This window comes from Meles meles, chromosome 9, assembly GCF_922984935.1.
Source record: "Meles meles chromosome 9, mMelMel3.1 paternal haplotype, whole genome shotgun sequence".
NCBI lineage: Eukaryota > Metazoa > Chordata > Mammalia > Carnivora > Mustelidae > Meles > Meles meles.
Genome location: NC_060074.1, coordinates 57,099,661 through 57,117,096, shown reverse-complemented (window position 1 = coordinate 57,117,096; position 17,436 = coordinate 57,099,661). Strand labels below are relative to the sequence as shown.

Sequence of the window (17,436 nt, the reverse complement as noted above, 5' to 3'; positions counted from 1 at the left end):
CACAACTACTTCCATGTAGCATTTCTTAGTATAGATGCCCACTAGACTGAATCTCACCTTCCCCTGAACTCCATGACTCTTGATCTCTACTTACCTTGAGATCCTTATAGCTTCCTACTATTTGATGGTTTTTGTTTTTTAGGGTTAATATTTTCTCTACCTACCATATTATTTATAAAGAGCAACAACTGAGTCTTACTTATTTCCATAGCGCCTATCCTGGTACTTTGTGTATAGGAGACTTTCATTAAATATTTGCTGATTGATTAAAGAGATAAATCTTAAAAACAGGTAAATGATACTGTATTTTGTTATGTGTAGGATGAAGGTGACCAAGCAGCAAGTGTTGAAGAGCTAGAAAAACAGATTGAAAAACTGAGTAAAGTAAGCACTTTTCAGATTACAGTTAACATCTTTTTTACAGATTAACATCTTTTTTTCAGTGCTTTAAAGATCCACCTTATATGGGATTAGTTCTTCTGGCTGCTAAGTTAAAACAAGCTTTCTTATAAGTAATTAAAATGAGGAGCTCTAGAAACAGTCTCACAATTAAACTTTAAAAGTTTAATGCCAACCAGTGTTAAAAGCCTAAACTTAATCAGGGCCTTATTCTGCAGCTCTTCATTTAAATACAAAATATAAGTAAATACATGGTTTTATTTCATGTAGGTAATTACTTTTAAAGTTTAATCAAATATCATGGTAATCGTTTCAGCATCTTATGTTTCATTTTACATTACTATATTTGTACATTTGCACTGGATTTATAAACTATATATTTGTGTACTTCTCATTTAAAATAGTCAATTAAAAATTGAATTTCAATAACATTATTGAAGTTTTAAATGAACTTTTGTAAAAAAGATGAATTTTTGGAAGTATAATGATATTAATATTATAAGATACCTATATATTATATCATGTTAGATTCATCTCAAATTTATCCCAAAACTTAGTTGTATGTTACATAGGTTTACAGTATACGTATAAAAATAAACAAATACAGATATGGTCAATTACATATGTGAGAATTATTTGTCATACACTATATAACCAAGAGGATTGAGCCAGTTCTGGCCAGCAAAATACTTGATCACATTTTTTATTACCAAGCATAAGACAAGCTTTACTATAAGATAACTGATAAAATAAAGCATGCTTTAACCCATGGTGACAAAAATATTCCTGTTACTTTCAAAATAATTTCTAACTTTGTAAGTGTTACTGAAATTGAAGTCAGGCATGTAACAGTAACTCTTTTGCTGTCTGTTCCCAGAACTGGAATTTAGCTGCTTATTAAAGGCATAATAAGTGTAAAGTCACTTATATATTAATTTTTAAACCATTTGACACCCATAGCTTAATTATATGCATCATTTTTTAACAGCAACAGAGTCAGTACAGAAGGAAGCTCTTTGACGCTTCTCACTCTTTGCGTTCGATGATGTTTGGCCAGGATCGTTACAGACGCCGGTACTGGATTCTTCCCCAGTGTGGGGGGATTTTTGTAGAAGGCATGGAGAGTGGTGAAGGTAGGAACTGTTAATCTGTTACAAAATAATATGAAAAACCATATTTTTTAAAACTCTGTTATTTCTTCAATATATTTTGTGCTTCCAGAATCAAATTTGGTTTACGGGTAAACATTGTAAAACCTTGATTCCCATTCCTTTTGAAATCATAATGCCTCTTTCACTGATAAATATTCCTTCCATGATTTCTCTTCTGCCACTCTTTCTGCATCAAACATAGACTATTCCTTTCTTATTTAGTAGACAAGGATCTCCACCTGTATTATCCTTTATAGCCGCTTCTCTATTTTTTTTCTCCCTCCCCATTGTCAGATTTTTTTAACATGTGGTTTATTCTTCAACCTTCATAACAAGCATCAATCCTGACAGTATCCCTGGACATAACTTGTTTAAACTAAGATCCTGATCATGATCCTCATTCATCTTGAAATCTTGTTCATGTTTGATATTTATGATCACCTCCTTCGCCATTAAACGTTTTTCTTTGAGTTTTGTGTTACCACAGAATCTTTGATGTTTTACCTTTAGACTGTTCTCTTGCTGCCTCCACTTGCGTTGCATTAACTAACTCAGTACAGAGTGTGTTTATGTGCTACATAAGCCATCTGGAATTGAACTTTTTAGAACCATGTGTTTGGGTGTTTCCGAATGTGAAAATTCTGGTGGGACTGAGAGTATTAGTCAGTGCTCCCAAGTCCAGGGATGTAGCTGTGGCTCCACGGTGATGCATATAGGCAGAAACTTCTCCCAACACACTTTCTTTGAATATATACTTTATGCCAGGGATTTTTAGGCACTGCAGGAGGTTCAAAGATCTATAAAACACAATCCATGACTTGTAGTAGTTTAACAGTCCACTGGAAAGAGGGGATTGATTAATCACATAGATATCCAGACCCGAATTTCTATAAGGTAGATGTTTTTAGGAATGGAACCAGCCTTTTTTAAAATAAAAATCTTTTGCTGGAAGGGGGGCAGTTAATAATGCACATAAAGTACTTAGAGTAGTGGCTGGCATGTAAGCATTGTTGGCATATAGTAAACAGTGTTTTTTACACAATAATATATTTTCAATGGCTTAAAATTATATGAAGTAAGAGTATGAAGTCATGTACTGGAATGACACATGAATTTCATGCTGTGCCTTTCCAGTGCAGAAGCTGTTGATGGAGTCAGGGAGGGTACATGGAAGCTTCAGTTGCCTTTTATTTCTTTTTAATTGATATGGGTGGGCCAGCCTGTTGACTTTACAAAAGACTATGGTGGGTTCCTTTTTTTTACCATTTGCATAAAATATTTTAAAATAAAAATATTTAAAGCATGGAATAAACACTAATCAGTAAGCGGGACTCCATGAGTCTAAAAAGTTTTTGCACAACAAAGGAAACAATCAGCAAAATGAAAAGGCAATCTACTGAGTGAGTGAAAATATTTGCAAATCTTATATCTGATAAGAGACTAATAGCCAAAATATATAAAGAACTCATGTGACTCAAAGCAGAAAAACAATCCGATTAAAAAATGGGCAGATCTGAATGGACATTTTTCCAAAGCAAACATACACATGGCCAACTGAACAACAGGCATATGGAAAGGTGCTCAATATCACAAATCATCAGGGAAACTCAAATCAAAATCACAATGAGATCTCACTTTACACCTGTTAGAATGGCTAGAATCAAGAAGACAAGAAATTATAATAAGTGTTGGTGACAATGAGAAGAAAAGGGAACTCTTGGTGGAGATGTAAACTGATGGGTGGAGTTATAAATCAGTGAAGCCTATGGAAAAGATTATAAGTGTTCCTCAAAAAATTAAAAATGGGACTACCATATAATCCAGCAATTCTACTTCTGGATATTTATCCAAAGAAAAATGAAAACACTAACTCAAAAGGTATATGCACCCCCATGTTCACTGAAGCATTATTCACAAATTATTCCATATTATTCACATATTATTCCAGGTTATGGAAACAACCTATGTGTCCATCAGTGAATGAATGGATAAAAAAAGACAATGTGGTCTACACACACATATACCCACACATCATATGGAATGTTACTCAGCCATAAAAAAGAATGAAATCTTGCTATTTGCCACAATTGGATGGACCTCAAGGATGTTATGCTAAGTGAAGTCAGAGAAAGACAAATACTATATGATCTCTCTTATATGCGTAATCTAAAAAAATAATAAAAGAAAAAGAAAAGAAAACCAAGCTCATAGATAAAAAGAACAGATTGGTTGTTGCCAGAGGTTAGAGGGAGGAGGGTGATAGAAGAAATGTGGGTTAAATGGGTTAACTGTTTCTTTAGTTTTGTTTAAATAAATTGTTTAAAATTTTAAAAATCTTATGCAGAACCCCAATAGCTAACAAAAACAGAATTGCTCTGGTTTATGTATTTAGGAAACTCCTAGCTTTTCCAGATAGACCTATATCCCAGTATAGTTGCTTTCCAATCCAGGGGTGATCCAAGAGGCAACTCTAAGAAAAGTTAGAAATTTGCAAGTCACTCTAAGAAAAGTTAGAATTTTGCAAGTCAGGGCACCTGGGTAGCTTAGTAGCTAAGTGGCTGCCTTTGGCTCAGGTCATGATCTCAGACTCCCAGGATCAAGTCTTGCATTGGGTGCCCTCCTCAGCATGGAGTCTGCTCCTCCCTCTGTCTCTCACCCCACTCCTATGTTCTCTCTGTCTCTTTCAAATAAAAATAAAATCTTAAAAAAAAAAAAAACCCACAAAACTTTGGAAATCAGAATGAGGTCAGAAGCAATGAAAGGTATAAACACAAAGTGCCTAAAAGGCTCAAAACAGGGAAATGTTATATAGCCTATTTTTAATATTTTACAATTTTTGGCATACAGGGCCAGCTCTGTCAATAGACTATGAGCTCTTGAAGGCTGAGACAAAAATAATCTGGGAGTTAAGTACACCTTGGATTGGTGAAAAAAGGGGTGGAAAAATCAGTGTGGGATCATTCTAGTAGCCTAGATAAAAAGCAGGGAGACTGTAAGCTCAGATATAACCAAGGAACATGGGAAGACCATGATATCTTAAAGGCAGAATTCCTGAGAAATTATTGTATATGATATAAGTGGAATCAAAGATAAATTTGATGAATCAATCCTCAGTAGAAAAATTGTATTTTTTAAAAACTGAATCAGAGAAGCCAAGAGGAGGAGTTTGTTTTGAATAAAATTAAATGAAAGTTTTAGTAGAGAAATCTATTTTTTTATTTAAGTGTAATAACATAGTGTTATATTAGTTTCAGGTATACAATATAAGTTTCAACAATTCTATACATTACTCAGTGCTCATCAAGATAAGTGTACTCTTTTCTTTTTTTAAGATTTTATTTATTTGAGTGAGAGAGAGAGAGAACAAGTGCAGGGGGAGGGGCAGACAGAAGAACAGACTCCCTGCTGAGCACAGAGCTCAACCTGGGGTTCAGTCCCCACCCTAAGATCATGACCTGAGCTGAAGTCAGGTGACTGACATAACTGACTAAACCACCCAGATTCCCCAGTATAAGTGTACTCTTAACCCCCCTTTATTTCATTCATCCCCCAACCCACCTCCACTCTTGCAACCAGCAGTTTGTTCTCTGTATTTAAGAATCGGGGGTTTGGGGGCACCTGGGTGGCTCAGCGGATTAAGCCTCTGCCTTCGGCTCAGGTCATGATCCCAGGGTCCTGGGATCAAGCCCCACATTGGGCTCTCTGCTCAGCAGGGAGCCTGCTCCCCTCCCCTTTCTGCCTGCTGCTCTGCCTACTTGTGATCTCTCTCTCTGTGTCAAATAAATACATAAAATCTTAAAAAAAAAAAGAATCGGGGTTTTTTGTTTCATTTTTTACTTGTTCATTTGTTTTGATCTTAAATTCCACATGTGAGCATCAAATCCTATGGTATTTGTCTTTTTTTTGAGTGACTTACTTCACCTAGCATTATACTTGTGAGGCCTATCCAGTGTTGTTCCAAATGGCAAGATTTTATTCTTTTTTTATAGCTGAGTAATATTTCTCTGTGTGTGTGCGTGTGTGTGTGCGCCACATCTTCTTACTCATCTATTGATGGACACTTGGGTTGCTTCTATATCTTGGCTATTAAAAATAATGCTACATGCAAAAGAATGAAATTGGATCATTTTCTTACACCATACATGAAAATGGATTAAGGACCTAAATGTAAGACAGGAAACCATTTAAGTCCTAAAAGAGAATACAGGCAGTAGCCTCTCTGACACAACCATAGCAGCTTTTTACTATACATGTCTCCTGAGGCAAGGGAAATAAAAGCAAAAATAAACTATCAGGACTTTATCAAAATAAAAAATTTTTGCACAGTGAAGGGAACAATCAATAAAACCAAAAGGCAACCTATGAAACTGGAGAAGATATTTAGAAATGACATACCTGATAAAGGATTAGTATCCAAAATATATAAAAAACTTCTAATACTCAGATACTAAAAAATCACAATCCAATTTTTAAAAATGTACAGAAGACATGAACAGACATTTCTCCCAAAAAGACACACAGATGGCAAATAGATGCATACAAAGATGCACAAATCACTCATCATCAGAGAAATACAAATCAAAACTACAATGAGATATCACCTCATACCTGTTAGAATGGGTAAAATTAACAACACGAGAAACAACAAATGTGGGTGAGGATATGGAGAAAGGGGAACCCTCATGTAATGTAATGTTGGTGGGAATGTAAACTGGTGGGGCCACTGTGGAAAACAGTATGGAGCCTCCTCGAAAATTTAAAAGTAGAACTACCCTACAGTCTAGCAACTGCATTACTAGGTATTTACACAGAGAATATAAAAGTACAGATTTGAAGGGTACATGCTCCCCAGTGTTTGTAGCAGGATTATTTATAATAACTGATTATGGAAAGAGCCAAAATGTCCATAGACTGATGAATGGATAAAGAAGCAGTGGCATATACAACACACACACACACAGTGGAATATATAACGCAGCCTTAAAAAGAATGAAATCTTGTCATTTGCAATGACATGGATGGAGCTACAGATATTATGCTAAGCAAAATAAGCCAGTCAGAGAAAGACAAATACATATGATTTCACTCATATGTGGAATTTAAGAAACAAAACAGATGAACATAGGGGAAAAAGAGAGAGAGAGATAAACCAAGAAACAGACTCTTGACTATAGAGAACACACTGATGGTTCCCAGAGGGGAGGTGTGGGGGGCGGATGGGTAAAACAGGTGATGAGTATTAAGGAGAGCACTTGTGATGAGCACTGGGTGTTGTATACAAGTATTGAATCACTAAATTGTACAACTAAAACTGATATCACACTGTATGTTAACTAACTAGAATTTTTTAAAAACTAATGCTGCAATAAATGTAAGTGCATATATCTTTAGAGATCTAATTTAAAATTATGAAATTACAAAAAAGTTGTAAAATTATGAGTCACTTGTTAGATGCCAAGGCTTGGTAAAGCTTAAGAGCAGTGAAGAAGTACCCAGGCACGAGGCTTTGCCTATCTATTATAAGAACCATCTGTGAAGCTTAAAAAAACAAAAACAAAAAATCGAGCCCCACTGAAGACCAGTTACATATTCTTCAATTTGATTAAGGGGCACATCAATCTCAATCATTTGGGCATGTAAACTTGAAGTTATCTAGGGCATCAACTTTTCCTTCACAATGTCTGAAGTTAATCTCTTTTCAACACTGCTGAAATTGGTTCTTTATTAATAGGTATGTGGATTATTATACCTGTCCCCAATTTCTCTATGTTCACTCTCTTCCTTCCATTACATTCTGTCATCATGTCATGCCTCTACTCTAAAACCTTGAATGACTCCCTATTGCTGATAATATGATGTAATAAGTCTGTATCCAACCTAGCATTCAAGCATTCAAGACCTTCTATAAATCTGACTTCAAAATATCTTTATACTGTTCTCCAGTATGAATTAACATAGACAAGTCTACTCACCGTTGCTTAACATATGTGCATTCCTCCTGCTTTGCATACTTTGTATGCTTTGTTTTGTCAAATTCTGTTCAATATAATGCTAACTTGCCTTTTCTTCACCATCTAAATTTCACCTTTCTTGATCCAGCTCAAGTTCTAGCCCTTTTATAAATTCTTCTGCAGTTTATGTAAGTGGAACTATTTTTTATTATCTGTGAACTCCTAGAAAACCAAATAATTATACAATTATCTTGGCAATTGGTAGATAAATACTCATATTAAGTTTGATAATTGTCATATGTACTTTTTGATTCTTCTTAATGTTATAGATAGAACTATATATATCGCAGGCACTTTAAAAATATTTTAAGAAAGTAAGTAATTGAATGTCTTTATAAGGTTTATAAGAAAAGCTTACAGGAAACTTTTCTTTTTAATTTTAGGCCTCTCAGATTAAATAACATTTATTGAATTTGTAGTTATTGGAGTTCAGTTTCTATTCGGGCCCTTTTGCTTAGCCTCTTTGGACCCTGATCGCTCTCTCTACAAAAGAAATTTACTAGGCTCTGTCTAAACTCTTTTGTTGTTATCATGTCAAATAATGGATTTAAGAGAACTACAAAGTGATACATAAACACTAATTATACTTTATACTACTATTTGTGGTCATTGCATGGTACAGGAGAAAAGTAGGAATAAATTTTCACTTAGGGGTTATTTCCTCATAAAGGTTTTATTAATTCACTGATGAATGTGCATCTGCTATATTATTTTAAGTGCTATGAAAGTTATAAAATAAATAACAGATGTAGATCCCTTTCCTTTATCTTACAGCTCATTAAAATGAAAAGCCTTTATGATTTTAATCATCAAATGTTTAATATGCACATATATTATGCCTTATACTAAGCATTATGGAGATACAAAAGAATCAATTAACCTGCCTCTATCCAGGAAGAGCTCACAATCTAATTGGAAAGATATACTATGTATAGCAGGCAAAGAACAAGAGCATATTAGTGTGCTCTATAGGAAAGTAGCGTATTGGAGAGGCAAGGCTGATAAGGATGAGTAAGTACTAACTGGTAGAAACTACCATAAAATAAGTGGATATTAAAAGTTAATACAGTATTAACAATATGCAATGTTCTATTCCTTTCATTTATTACTTTTTAAAAAATTATCTAAAAGCACAATCTGTTCTTAAGGAAATTAGACTTAACATTCATCTATTTAAAAGTTTAAATGCACAAGTTTTGGAAAAATAAATGCCCACGTATTTTTAAAAATCCCTATAATAGCTTTATCCAAAGAGAAGATATCAGATCTTGGATTACCTCCAAAGAAAACTATTAACTAAATTCATGTTTTATAAGATGCAAGATAACTCACACCATAAGTGAAACACACGCTGATAATAACAACTAAGTCAGTCTGGCAACTCTAGAGTAGAGACATAACAAAGAACGTAGGATCTGCTGAGCCCCTATATTGGTTCCACAGCACTGTTGTCCAGACTGCAGACTGCACAAGCAACAAGAGCTCTCGAGAGAGGTGCCCTCCTTCATACTCTGTATTTTTTTTAATATTTTATTTATTTATTTGACAGAGAGAAAGATCACAAGTAGGCAGAGAGGCAGGCAGAGAGAGAGGGGGAAGCAGGCTCCCCGCTGAGCAGAGAGCCTGATGTGGGGCTCGATCCTAGGACCCTGAGATCATGACCTGAGCCAAAGGCAGAGGCTTAACCCACTGAGCCACCCAGGCGCCCCTATACTCTGTATTTTTAGGTTAGTTCAAGAGGAGGTAGAAAACCCTTTGTTTCTCTAAGCAACAACATGTATCAAAGGAACTCTTGAGCCTGGGAATACAAAGGGCAGATTCCATATACTGAGAGCCTTGGGAACAGTGCTGACAGCAGCTAAAGGCCCTGCTATCCCTTTGCAAACTAGCTCAGTGGCTAATCTGGCTTGCTGATGGGCCTCAGGGAAAAGGGAAGGAGGAGAGCCCCTGTAGCCATTTAGCTAAAACTGAGGGTTTGTTTCCCTTTAGTCTACCCCTGACCCTTGGTGTGACTCAGTAGATGGATGCCTTCTATCAATTATATTTTATTTTATTTTTATTTTTTATTAACATATAATGTATTATTTGCCCCAGGGGCATAGGTCTGTGAATCATCAGTCTTACACAATTCACAGCACTCACCATAGCACATACCCTCTCCAGTATCCATCACCCAGCCACCCTAACGCTTCCCCTCCCACCCCTACCAGTAACCCTCAGTTCCTCAGAGTAAGAGTCTCTTATGGTTTGTCCCTGGTCCCATCTTGTTTCATTTTTCCCTCCCTTCTCTCCCATGAACCTCCTGACTTGCCTCTCAAATTCCTCATGTCAGGGAGATCATATGATAATTGTCTTTCTCTGACTGACTTATTTCGCTTAGCATAATACCCTCTAGCTCCATCCAAATCATTGCATATGGCAAGATTTCATTTCTTTTGATGGCTACATAGTATTCCATTGTAGATATATATACCACATCATCTTTATCCATTCATCTGTTGATGGACATCTAGGTTCTTTCCATAGTTTCCATATTATGGACCTTGCTGCTATAAACAATCTATCAATTGTATTTTAAATGGTGTCTTCTGAAGGAGGCCTCAGATAAGCCAGAGAAATTCCAAACAAACAACATTCCACAACACTAGTAGATTTAGATTTCCCCTGAGCCATATTTCTATAGTATATCCAACAAACGGTCTGAAACTATGCATTTATAATACTATTCAGGTCAAGGAATCGATGCTAAAGTGTTCAGTGATGAGAGCCCAAGACTGCTCAATGGCATTTTCCCCCAGGTTAACTGATGTGGGGTCATATCCTCAACTTCATGGGTGCCTATCAAGGAAAGATACAGTCTGGTTCAATGCTGCATTTTGTATCCATGTGGCATTTAAACTTCCTGGGGATAACTGCCAGCATGCCATTAGTCAGACTCAACTCCAGGTCTAAAGGGGAGAAACGTGCTACCAGGCACCCCTGATGTGGGAAATGGATCACTGGGAGCTGACTTGTCAGGGTATGAGTGTCCCTCTGCCTCTAAGAAGATAGAGTTTTACACAGTATAATTAGTAAGGACAGAATCATGGATATCCCAAGTAAATGAGGAGTCTGGAGTAATGAGTAATTCCTGTGGCATTGTCTGGGAGTGGAATGGCCACAAGGTCCTCCATAATTAAGTAGGTTGAGGATGACAAATACAGCATCCTGATAGCCTTGAAATAAGTGTCATTGTGTGGGATCGCTGTAGAGGACTATTCAGTACAATTTGTTAATATCTGTAAGAAAGGCGATGAGAGAGTTATTCACACTACATCCACCCTCTCACCCTCTGTGGTAGGCATGCTTATCCCCATGCCAAGTCCATCATTATCTTCAGGGGTGATCCATACAGTCTGTCCTTTTTTTCTGAAACAGTAAGTTCCACATGAAAGCAGGAGGTGCCATTTTCCCACCAAAGATGTCCTCCAGACAGAGTACACTGTATGGGTATAAGGACTGCAGCAAAATCTCCTGCTTATAGGGTGAGTGCACAACAAAAATTTAGAACTGTTTGGAATAAAGAGAGAATTCAAATTGCTCCTCCTGTGGGTGTTACTTGCAAGTGTCATCTGGAAAACAAGAGACTATCGACCTTTGTGTCCATTCATACATCCGTAATATGAACAGCAGGATCCTCCCAGACACCAGTTGAAAGGTACCAAAAAAGGAGAGGAATGTTGGGGTATAAAAACTCAGTGTCCCCAGGATACCAAGTAGATTCCTCATCTCTGCTCTTCAACTTCAAGATGTCAGGGAACTTCACCAAGGTGTAGGGACCTTTATGCGGTATGAGGAGTGTTCAGAGTATAAACAGTAGGGGGCAGCCAAATCAGACAGTGGTTGGAGGTAACTGTGGAGGAGTTCGTGCAACCATCTTTTAGAATACTATTCCAGCATTCTGTACTGCCTGTGGAGAAGAGGGAGCATGGACCAGCCATTCAGTATTATGTTGGCCAGCCCACTATTGAAAGGCAGCAACTATGGGGGTACCTGGGTGGCTCAGTGGGTTAAGCCTCTGCCTTCAGCTCAGGTCATGATCCCGGGGTCCTGGGATCAAGCCCTGCATCAGGCTCTCTGCTCGGTGAGGAGCCTGCTTCCCCCTCTCTCTGACTGCCTCTCTGCCTGCTTGTGGTCTCTGTCAAATAAACAAATCAAAAACAAAAAAAAAAAAAAGAAAGAAAGAAAGGCAGCAACTAACTATGAAAGGAACTCCAAATATATGATCTTATCATTTCTGGAAAGCCTACTATATAATAAATATGTCTCAGTCTTAATAGTATTATATGGTCCACACATGGGAGAGACGTAATAACTCCTTCATATCCAGGAATAGTATATACTGTTTAGTGGCTAGAGAATATCAGATACTCAAAAACTAACAAATGCCATCAGAATATCTTTGCCAGAGTCATAGGCCCTTGTAGTGCTAGTGTCAAACAGGTTTGTTAAATAGCGAAATGGCATTGTTCAGTACCCCTACCTGAATCTATTCTTACATAAGAAGTGCAGTCTTTCTCCTACAGGTATGTAACTGTGTTGTGCAGCCTTGGCAGGCCTGGTCAGTGCATCTGAGTGTTGACAACATGCCTGACCAAAAGTTACCAAAGCTGCCATAGAGGTCACAACAAATATGTCCAACTGATATGTGGAAATGCTTGTGCGGGACTTAAATACCGCAGTATTTCCATGCCAGTATGCAGTCTGATAAAGGAACAACTGGAGTTCACACTAAAGGCCCAAAAGCCTTTGCAGTGAATGTGATTCTGGGCTTTGAGCCATAGGTAACAACCAACTCCCAGCTCCAATAAAGGAACTTGTTGGCCAAGGCCTTTCTGCATTCTGGAACCGTATGTACTTAGTCCCTCATTAGTTAGCAAGCCCATAAATGTTCGAGGTTCTTCTTTCAGCACAGTGAGGGTGGTTAGCACTCCTTTGGAGGGGGACCCAGGGACAGAGCCCAGCCCTAGTCCTTCTTACATTTGAAAGAACCCAGATTAGGAACAGAGAAAGTCTGGCTTCTGGAGTTGAATCAAACTCATAAGGTGGAGGTGATGAGAGTGAGTATTTCCACCCATAACCCCATTTCAGGAGTTGAGATGATACAGGGTATTTCCCTAGGTGCTGTTCTCCAAATTCTTTCTTGAAGAGTCTAGAGACTGTGAGATCTTACCAGATGGTGGGTGAGGGTGAGGCTTAACAGCTGTAATCTCTGAAGAACAGTCCTCCCCACGCACCTTCTTCACCTAATCTTCTGGTGAATCCCCCCTGTGGACAACTTTTCAGGCTCATGGATGTTGGATCTTCTGTGTCTCATCTCACAGGTCTCTTTTCCACCATCTCATTAGGTCTTTTAGGTTTTTGAGGCAGGTAACACTTCCACACTCTAGAATTATACAACACATCAACTACTGTCTTATAAATCCTTCTCTCTATAAGCAGTACTACATTTATTTGTGTGAGGGAGTCTCTGCCAGAAGTCTATCTTCTCTTTTCTTTGTTCCTTTTTTCTTTTTATTTTGTATAAAAACCTGTGCCACAAATGAGGCTCTCTTTCCATTTCCTCACCTGAAATGGGGCTCGTATGATCTGAAAGAACTATTTTTTTAAAGGTTTTATTTATCTGTTTGACAGAGAGAGACACAGCAAGAGAGGGAACACAAGCAGGGGGAGTAGGAGAGGGAGAAGCGGGCTTCCCACCAAGCGGGGAGCCCGATGTAGAGCTGGATCCCAGGACCCTGGGATCACGACCTGAGCCGAAGGCAGATGCTTAAATGACTGAGCCACCCAGGCGCCCCAGAACTATATCTTTCTAACACTGCCTCTCAGATTAAGGAGTAAAGTCAAAACTATTGTCCACTTAGGTAGACCTGTTCTGATTCTGTCATTTAACATCCTTTGCATGAAGATCATGTTATCAGGCCTTCCCCTCTCAAGCCCTGGGTTTTCTTATCATCATGCTAATGTAGCTAGTATCTCAGAGCAGCTACGTCCTTTGTGGATCTAGTCCAGTTCACATTCAAGAGTCTCAGGAAAATCACCCCAACAGGGATCTTACCAAAGCTACCAAGCATCCAGTTTGAAAAGTGTGGCAGTACCTGTCGCAGCACTACTAGTTAACCCATGCTCATGCTCATTCTGTAACAAGGGCATTTCCCCCTCCTCCACTTGTTTTAATACCGCTATTGTCCCTTCATCATGCAAACAAACAAGCCAGTCCTCTAAGGATCCTTCCAAGTGTTGCTTTTGGTGGTGCTCCTGTTGAGAGCCTAGCTCTTCTTACTCTGTTTATTGCCGGATTTCCTTCTGTGGGTTTTCCCACTCGGGCTCCTATAGAGCATGCCTCACAATAACTGGCTTTCTATCACAGGGGCTAGTTGCCTCATATATCATAACAGAGGGATCATGGGAGTTTGCCTCATTTTCCCTTCTACAGGGGCTGCCACCCTTTCTAGTTCACCCTCCAACTTTAGACTCTTGAAAGTCTCTAAGCTGCTAAGGAAGGAGGAATGACTGCATTTCAAGCCACTTTATCATCACTAGTCTCCCTGTTTGGGAGAGCTTCTGCCATCCTTGGGCACAGCTACTGAGACCATCCTAACCCCACCAAGTGAATTACTGCTGACCCCAAGGAGAAAATCTTCTACCCTTGTGTGTTCCTCTTCCAGAAATCCATGACATTAGGACTTTGCTAGACACCAACTGCTGTACAAGATGCATGGTTACAAAAACCACTAATGACACACAAAGTGCTAATTGCAGGAAAGTTTATTAGTAAAGGCAACTTATAAGCAGAGAAGTAACAGTACACAGGATCTTCCAGCGCCAGTTGTGGTTCCATAGGACTTGGATGTGTGATGAGCACTCCAGAGATAAACACTATACCCTACACCTTGCTCTGTATTGATGGGTTATTGTGCGAAAGGGTAAAAAGCACTTAGTTTCTCTAACAGTAAACCCACCAAGGGACCTTCAGATCTAGGAACAGTGCTAAGGGGTATGCATACCCAGAAGCAAAGTGTATATACCTAGGAGCCTGAGAACGGTGTTGCTATTAGCTAGCTAAAGGCTCTCAGCAAAGTGAAAGGAAAATGAAACAAGTTTGGTGATACACACACACATACAAACACACAGACACACACACTGTGATGTGACTGTCACTCTTCCATTTTGTATTAGGATGTGGCTACACCTTTAGGTCTAAAAGTAGAAAACAAATTTCTGTTATGGATATGTGGGGGACTCTTACCTGAAGGGAGCAGGTATTATACTATCAATCATCTTTTTTTTTTTTAATTCCTGAATCAGACTGGGAAGGAACAATCCTAGAGAGAGAAAATGTTGAGAATCTCCTTCATTTAGTCTTCTCCACAGTAATAGCAAGACATCTCCTAGGAGCTGAGTCATGGTAACACTATTAAATGAAAACAGCTAAGGAGCAGTGTGAGTACGCTTGAGGTTCTGCTGGATGGAATGGGAAAGTGCCTTTGAGTCCTATGAGGAAGCCATTGCATAGAGACCAGAATTTTAGACCAGGGTTTTCACATTTCTTATGTTCTTTATCCATGTTTTACTGACAGTGTAGTCAAATTTATTTGAAAGCTATAGCATGCTTCAGCCCAAATAAAGAGAGCCAAAGGAAAAAATTTTCACTTGAACTCAGAATGAGTGGTAGACCCCTGGGTCCACAACCAACTGTTAGGTGAACCCGAGAGGGTTCGAAGTGATTTTGATAAAACTGAAGAAGACATAATCTGGTATTTTTTTAGGATTTACTCCAATTGACAAATGGTATTTTCTTTGTCATTATGCACTTACATTTACTATCAGGGAAATGAATCCAGTGAACAGCACTCCCTGTTTCATCTCTTGTCTTCCTCTTCCTCAGTCCGTTTTGAAGATGTTTATTTTTTTTAAGATTTTATTATTTATTTGATAGAGAGAGATCACAAGTATGCAGAGAGAGAGGAGGAAGCAGACTCCCCACTGAGCAAAGAGCTCAATCCCAGGACCCCAAGATCATGACCTGAGCTAAAGGCAGAGGCTTAACCCACTGAGACACCCAGGTGCCCCGAAGATGTTTATTAAAACTCATTGACACATGTCAGATAAGTGAGGACTGGAAGGAACCAGGGGGTTGTATGAAATGAAGATAGAAAATTATTTAAAATTAAAGAATCTCTTTATACTTCCAATTTTTAAAAAATAATTTTACAAATGCGCCTGGGTGGCTCAGTGGGTTAAAGCCTCTGCCTTCAGCTCAGGTCATAATCCTGGGGTTCTGGAATCAAGCCCCACATCGGGCTCTCTGCTCAGCGGGGAGCCTGCTTCATCCTCTCTTTCTCTCTCTCTGCCTGCCTCTCTGCCTACTTGTGATCGCTATCTGTCAAATAAATAAATAAATCTTTAAAATAATAATTTTACATTTTAGTTAGAGGTCTAGCTGTTTATAATTAAGCAATTTGAATGTAAAAGTTAAAACAACCATGAGTAGGCTATTAAAATGTATCATCAGCTCAATCTACTTTATCATATATAATGGGAAGTCATCTAGTCTCAAACCGGTAAAAATTAGTTGACTGGTTAGCCCATTTATTTTTGGACATATAACAGAGGTTTTTCAAGATAGTAGTTCTCAGAATAAATCAAGAACAGCTCTTAGTATTTCTTTACTAACCAAAAACTTGTATAAAGCCAGGTACATGAAGAGAATATTTGTGACTCATTTCACGTTTGCCTAATTAGAGGTGATGAAGTAGGGTTTTCTTCTCAGGGCAAATGTGTGGAAGTACGTAGAGATTACATAAGTCGTAAGATTTTTTGCTAGCTGCCTTTAAGGTTTTTCTGTCTCATTGGTTTTAAGCAATTTGACTATATGTTTTGTTGTAGTTATCTTCATATTTCTTTTCCTTGGAGTTTGTTGTATTTCTTGGATCTGTGCCTTATAGTTTTCATCAAGTTTGAAATTTTTCCAACCATTATTTTCTCAAAATGTCCTTGTCTGCTAATTCTACTATCTTGTTAGTTTGGGTTCAGTTTTCATTGATTTTTCTAATTATGTGTTGTGTTTTCCTGTGTATTTGCATGCATTCTACTTTTGATTGGATGCCTGACATTGTAAATTTTGCCTTGTTAGGTGCTAGTACTCAGAGAAAGTTTGGTCCTTTCAGGTCTTGGTTTTTAAAACTTGTTAGGCAGGACTAGGATAGCGCTCAGTCTAGGGCTAATTATCCCCTAACAACTGACACAAGATCCTCGAGTACTCTACCTGACGCCCGTGAATTTGGGGGTTTCCCAAGCTGGTTGGTAGGAACAGGTACTATTCCCAGCCTTTGTGAGCACCTAGCACTCTAATCCTTTTCAAGTGGTTCTTTCCCTGGTCTCAGCTGGGTTCCTTACACATGGGCGCTGATGAGTATTCAGCTGAAACTGGAGGAGTCCTTCCATAGGTCTGTGGAGTTCTCTCTCTAGGCTGCTGTCTCCTTTCCAGTACTCCCTTCTGAGCATTGTAACCACTTGGATCTCCCTTGGACTCTAAGTTCCATTTCCTCATCTCAGGAGTCAGCCAGCTCTGCCTGAATTCCTCCCTGTGATGTAGCCTGGAAACTGTCCTAAGACACTAAGCTGGGCAATCACAGGGCTTGCTGCATTTGTTTTCTCTCATTGTTACCTGATGTCCAGTTTCTTACAAACTACAAACTTACAAAATTGTTTCATATATTTTTGTGTATATTTTGGTTGTTTCATGCAAGGAGGTGAAAGACACCTAGTCCCCGTGACACCTGAGTGCCTAGAATCATAAGTCTGAGGAATAAGCTTGTAATTTGAGGTAGAAA

At 38.4% G+C, this 17,436-nt stretch overlaps 1 protein-coding gene across 12 annotated transcripts in view; it reads left to right on the top strand.

Moving 5' to 3' along the window:
- Positions 1-17,436, top strand: part of BAZ2B (bromodomain adjacent to zinc finger domain 2B) — a 421,364-nt gene that overhangs the window by 376,821 nt on the left and 27,107 nt on the right. For all 12 annotated transcript variants that reach the window (XM_046018124.1, XM_046018127.1, XM_046018129.1 and 9 more), the window contains 2 exons: positions 322-384; positions 1,388-1,532. In XM_046018124.1, coding sequence (XP_045874080.1) covers positions 322-384; positions 1,388-1,532 — 208 coding nt within the window. The remainder of the gene's footprint in view (positions 1-321; positions 385-1,387; positions 1,533-17,436) is intronic.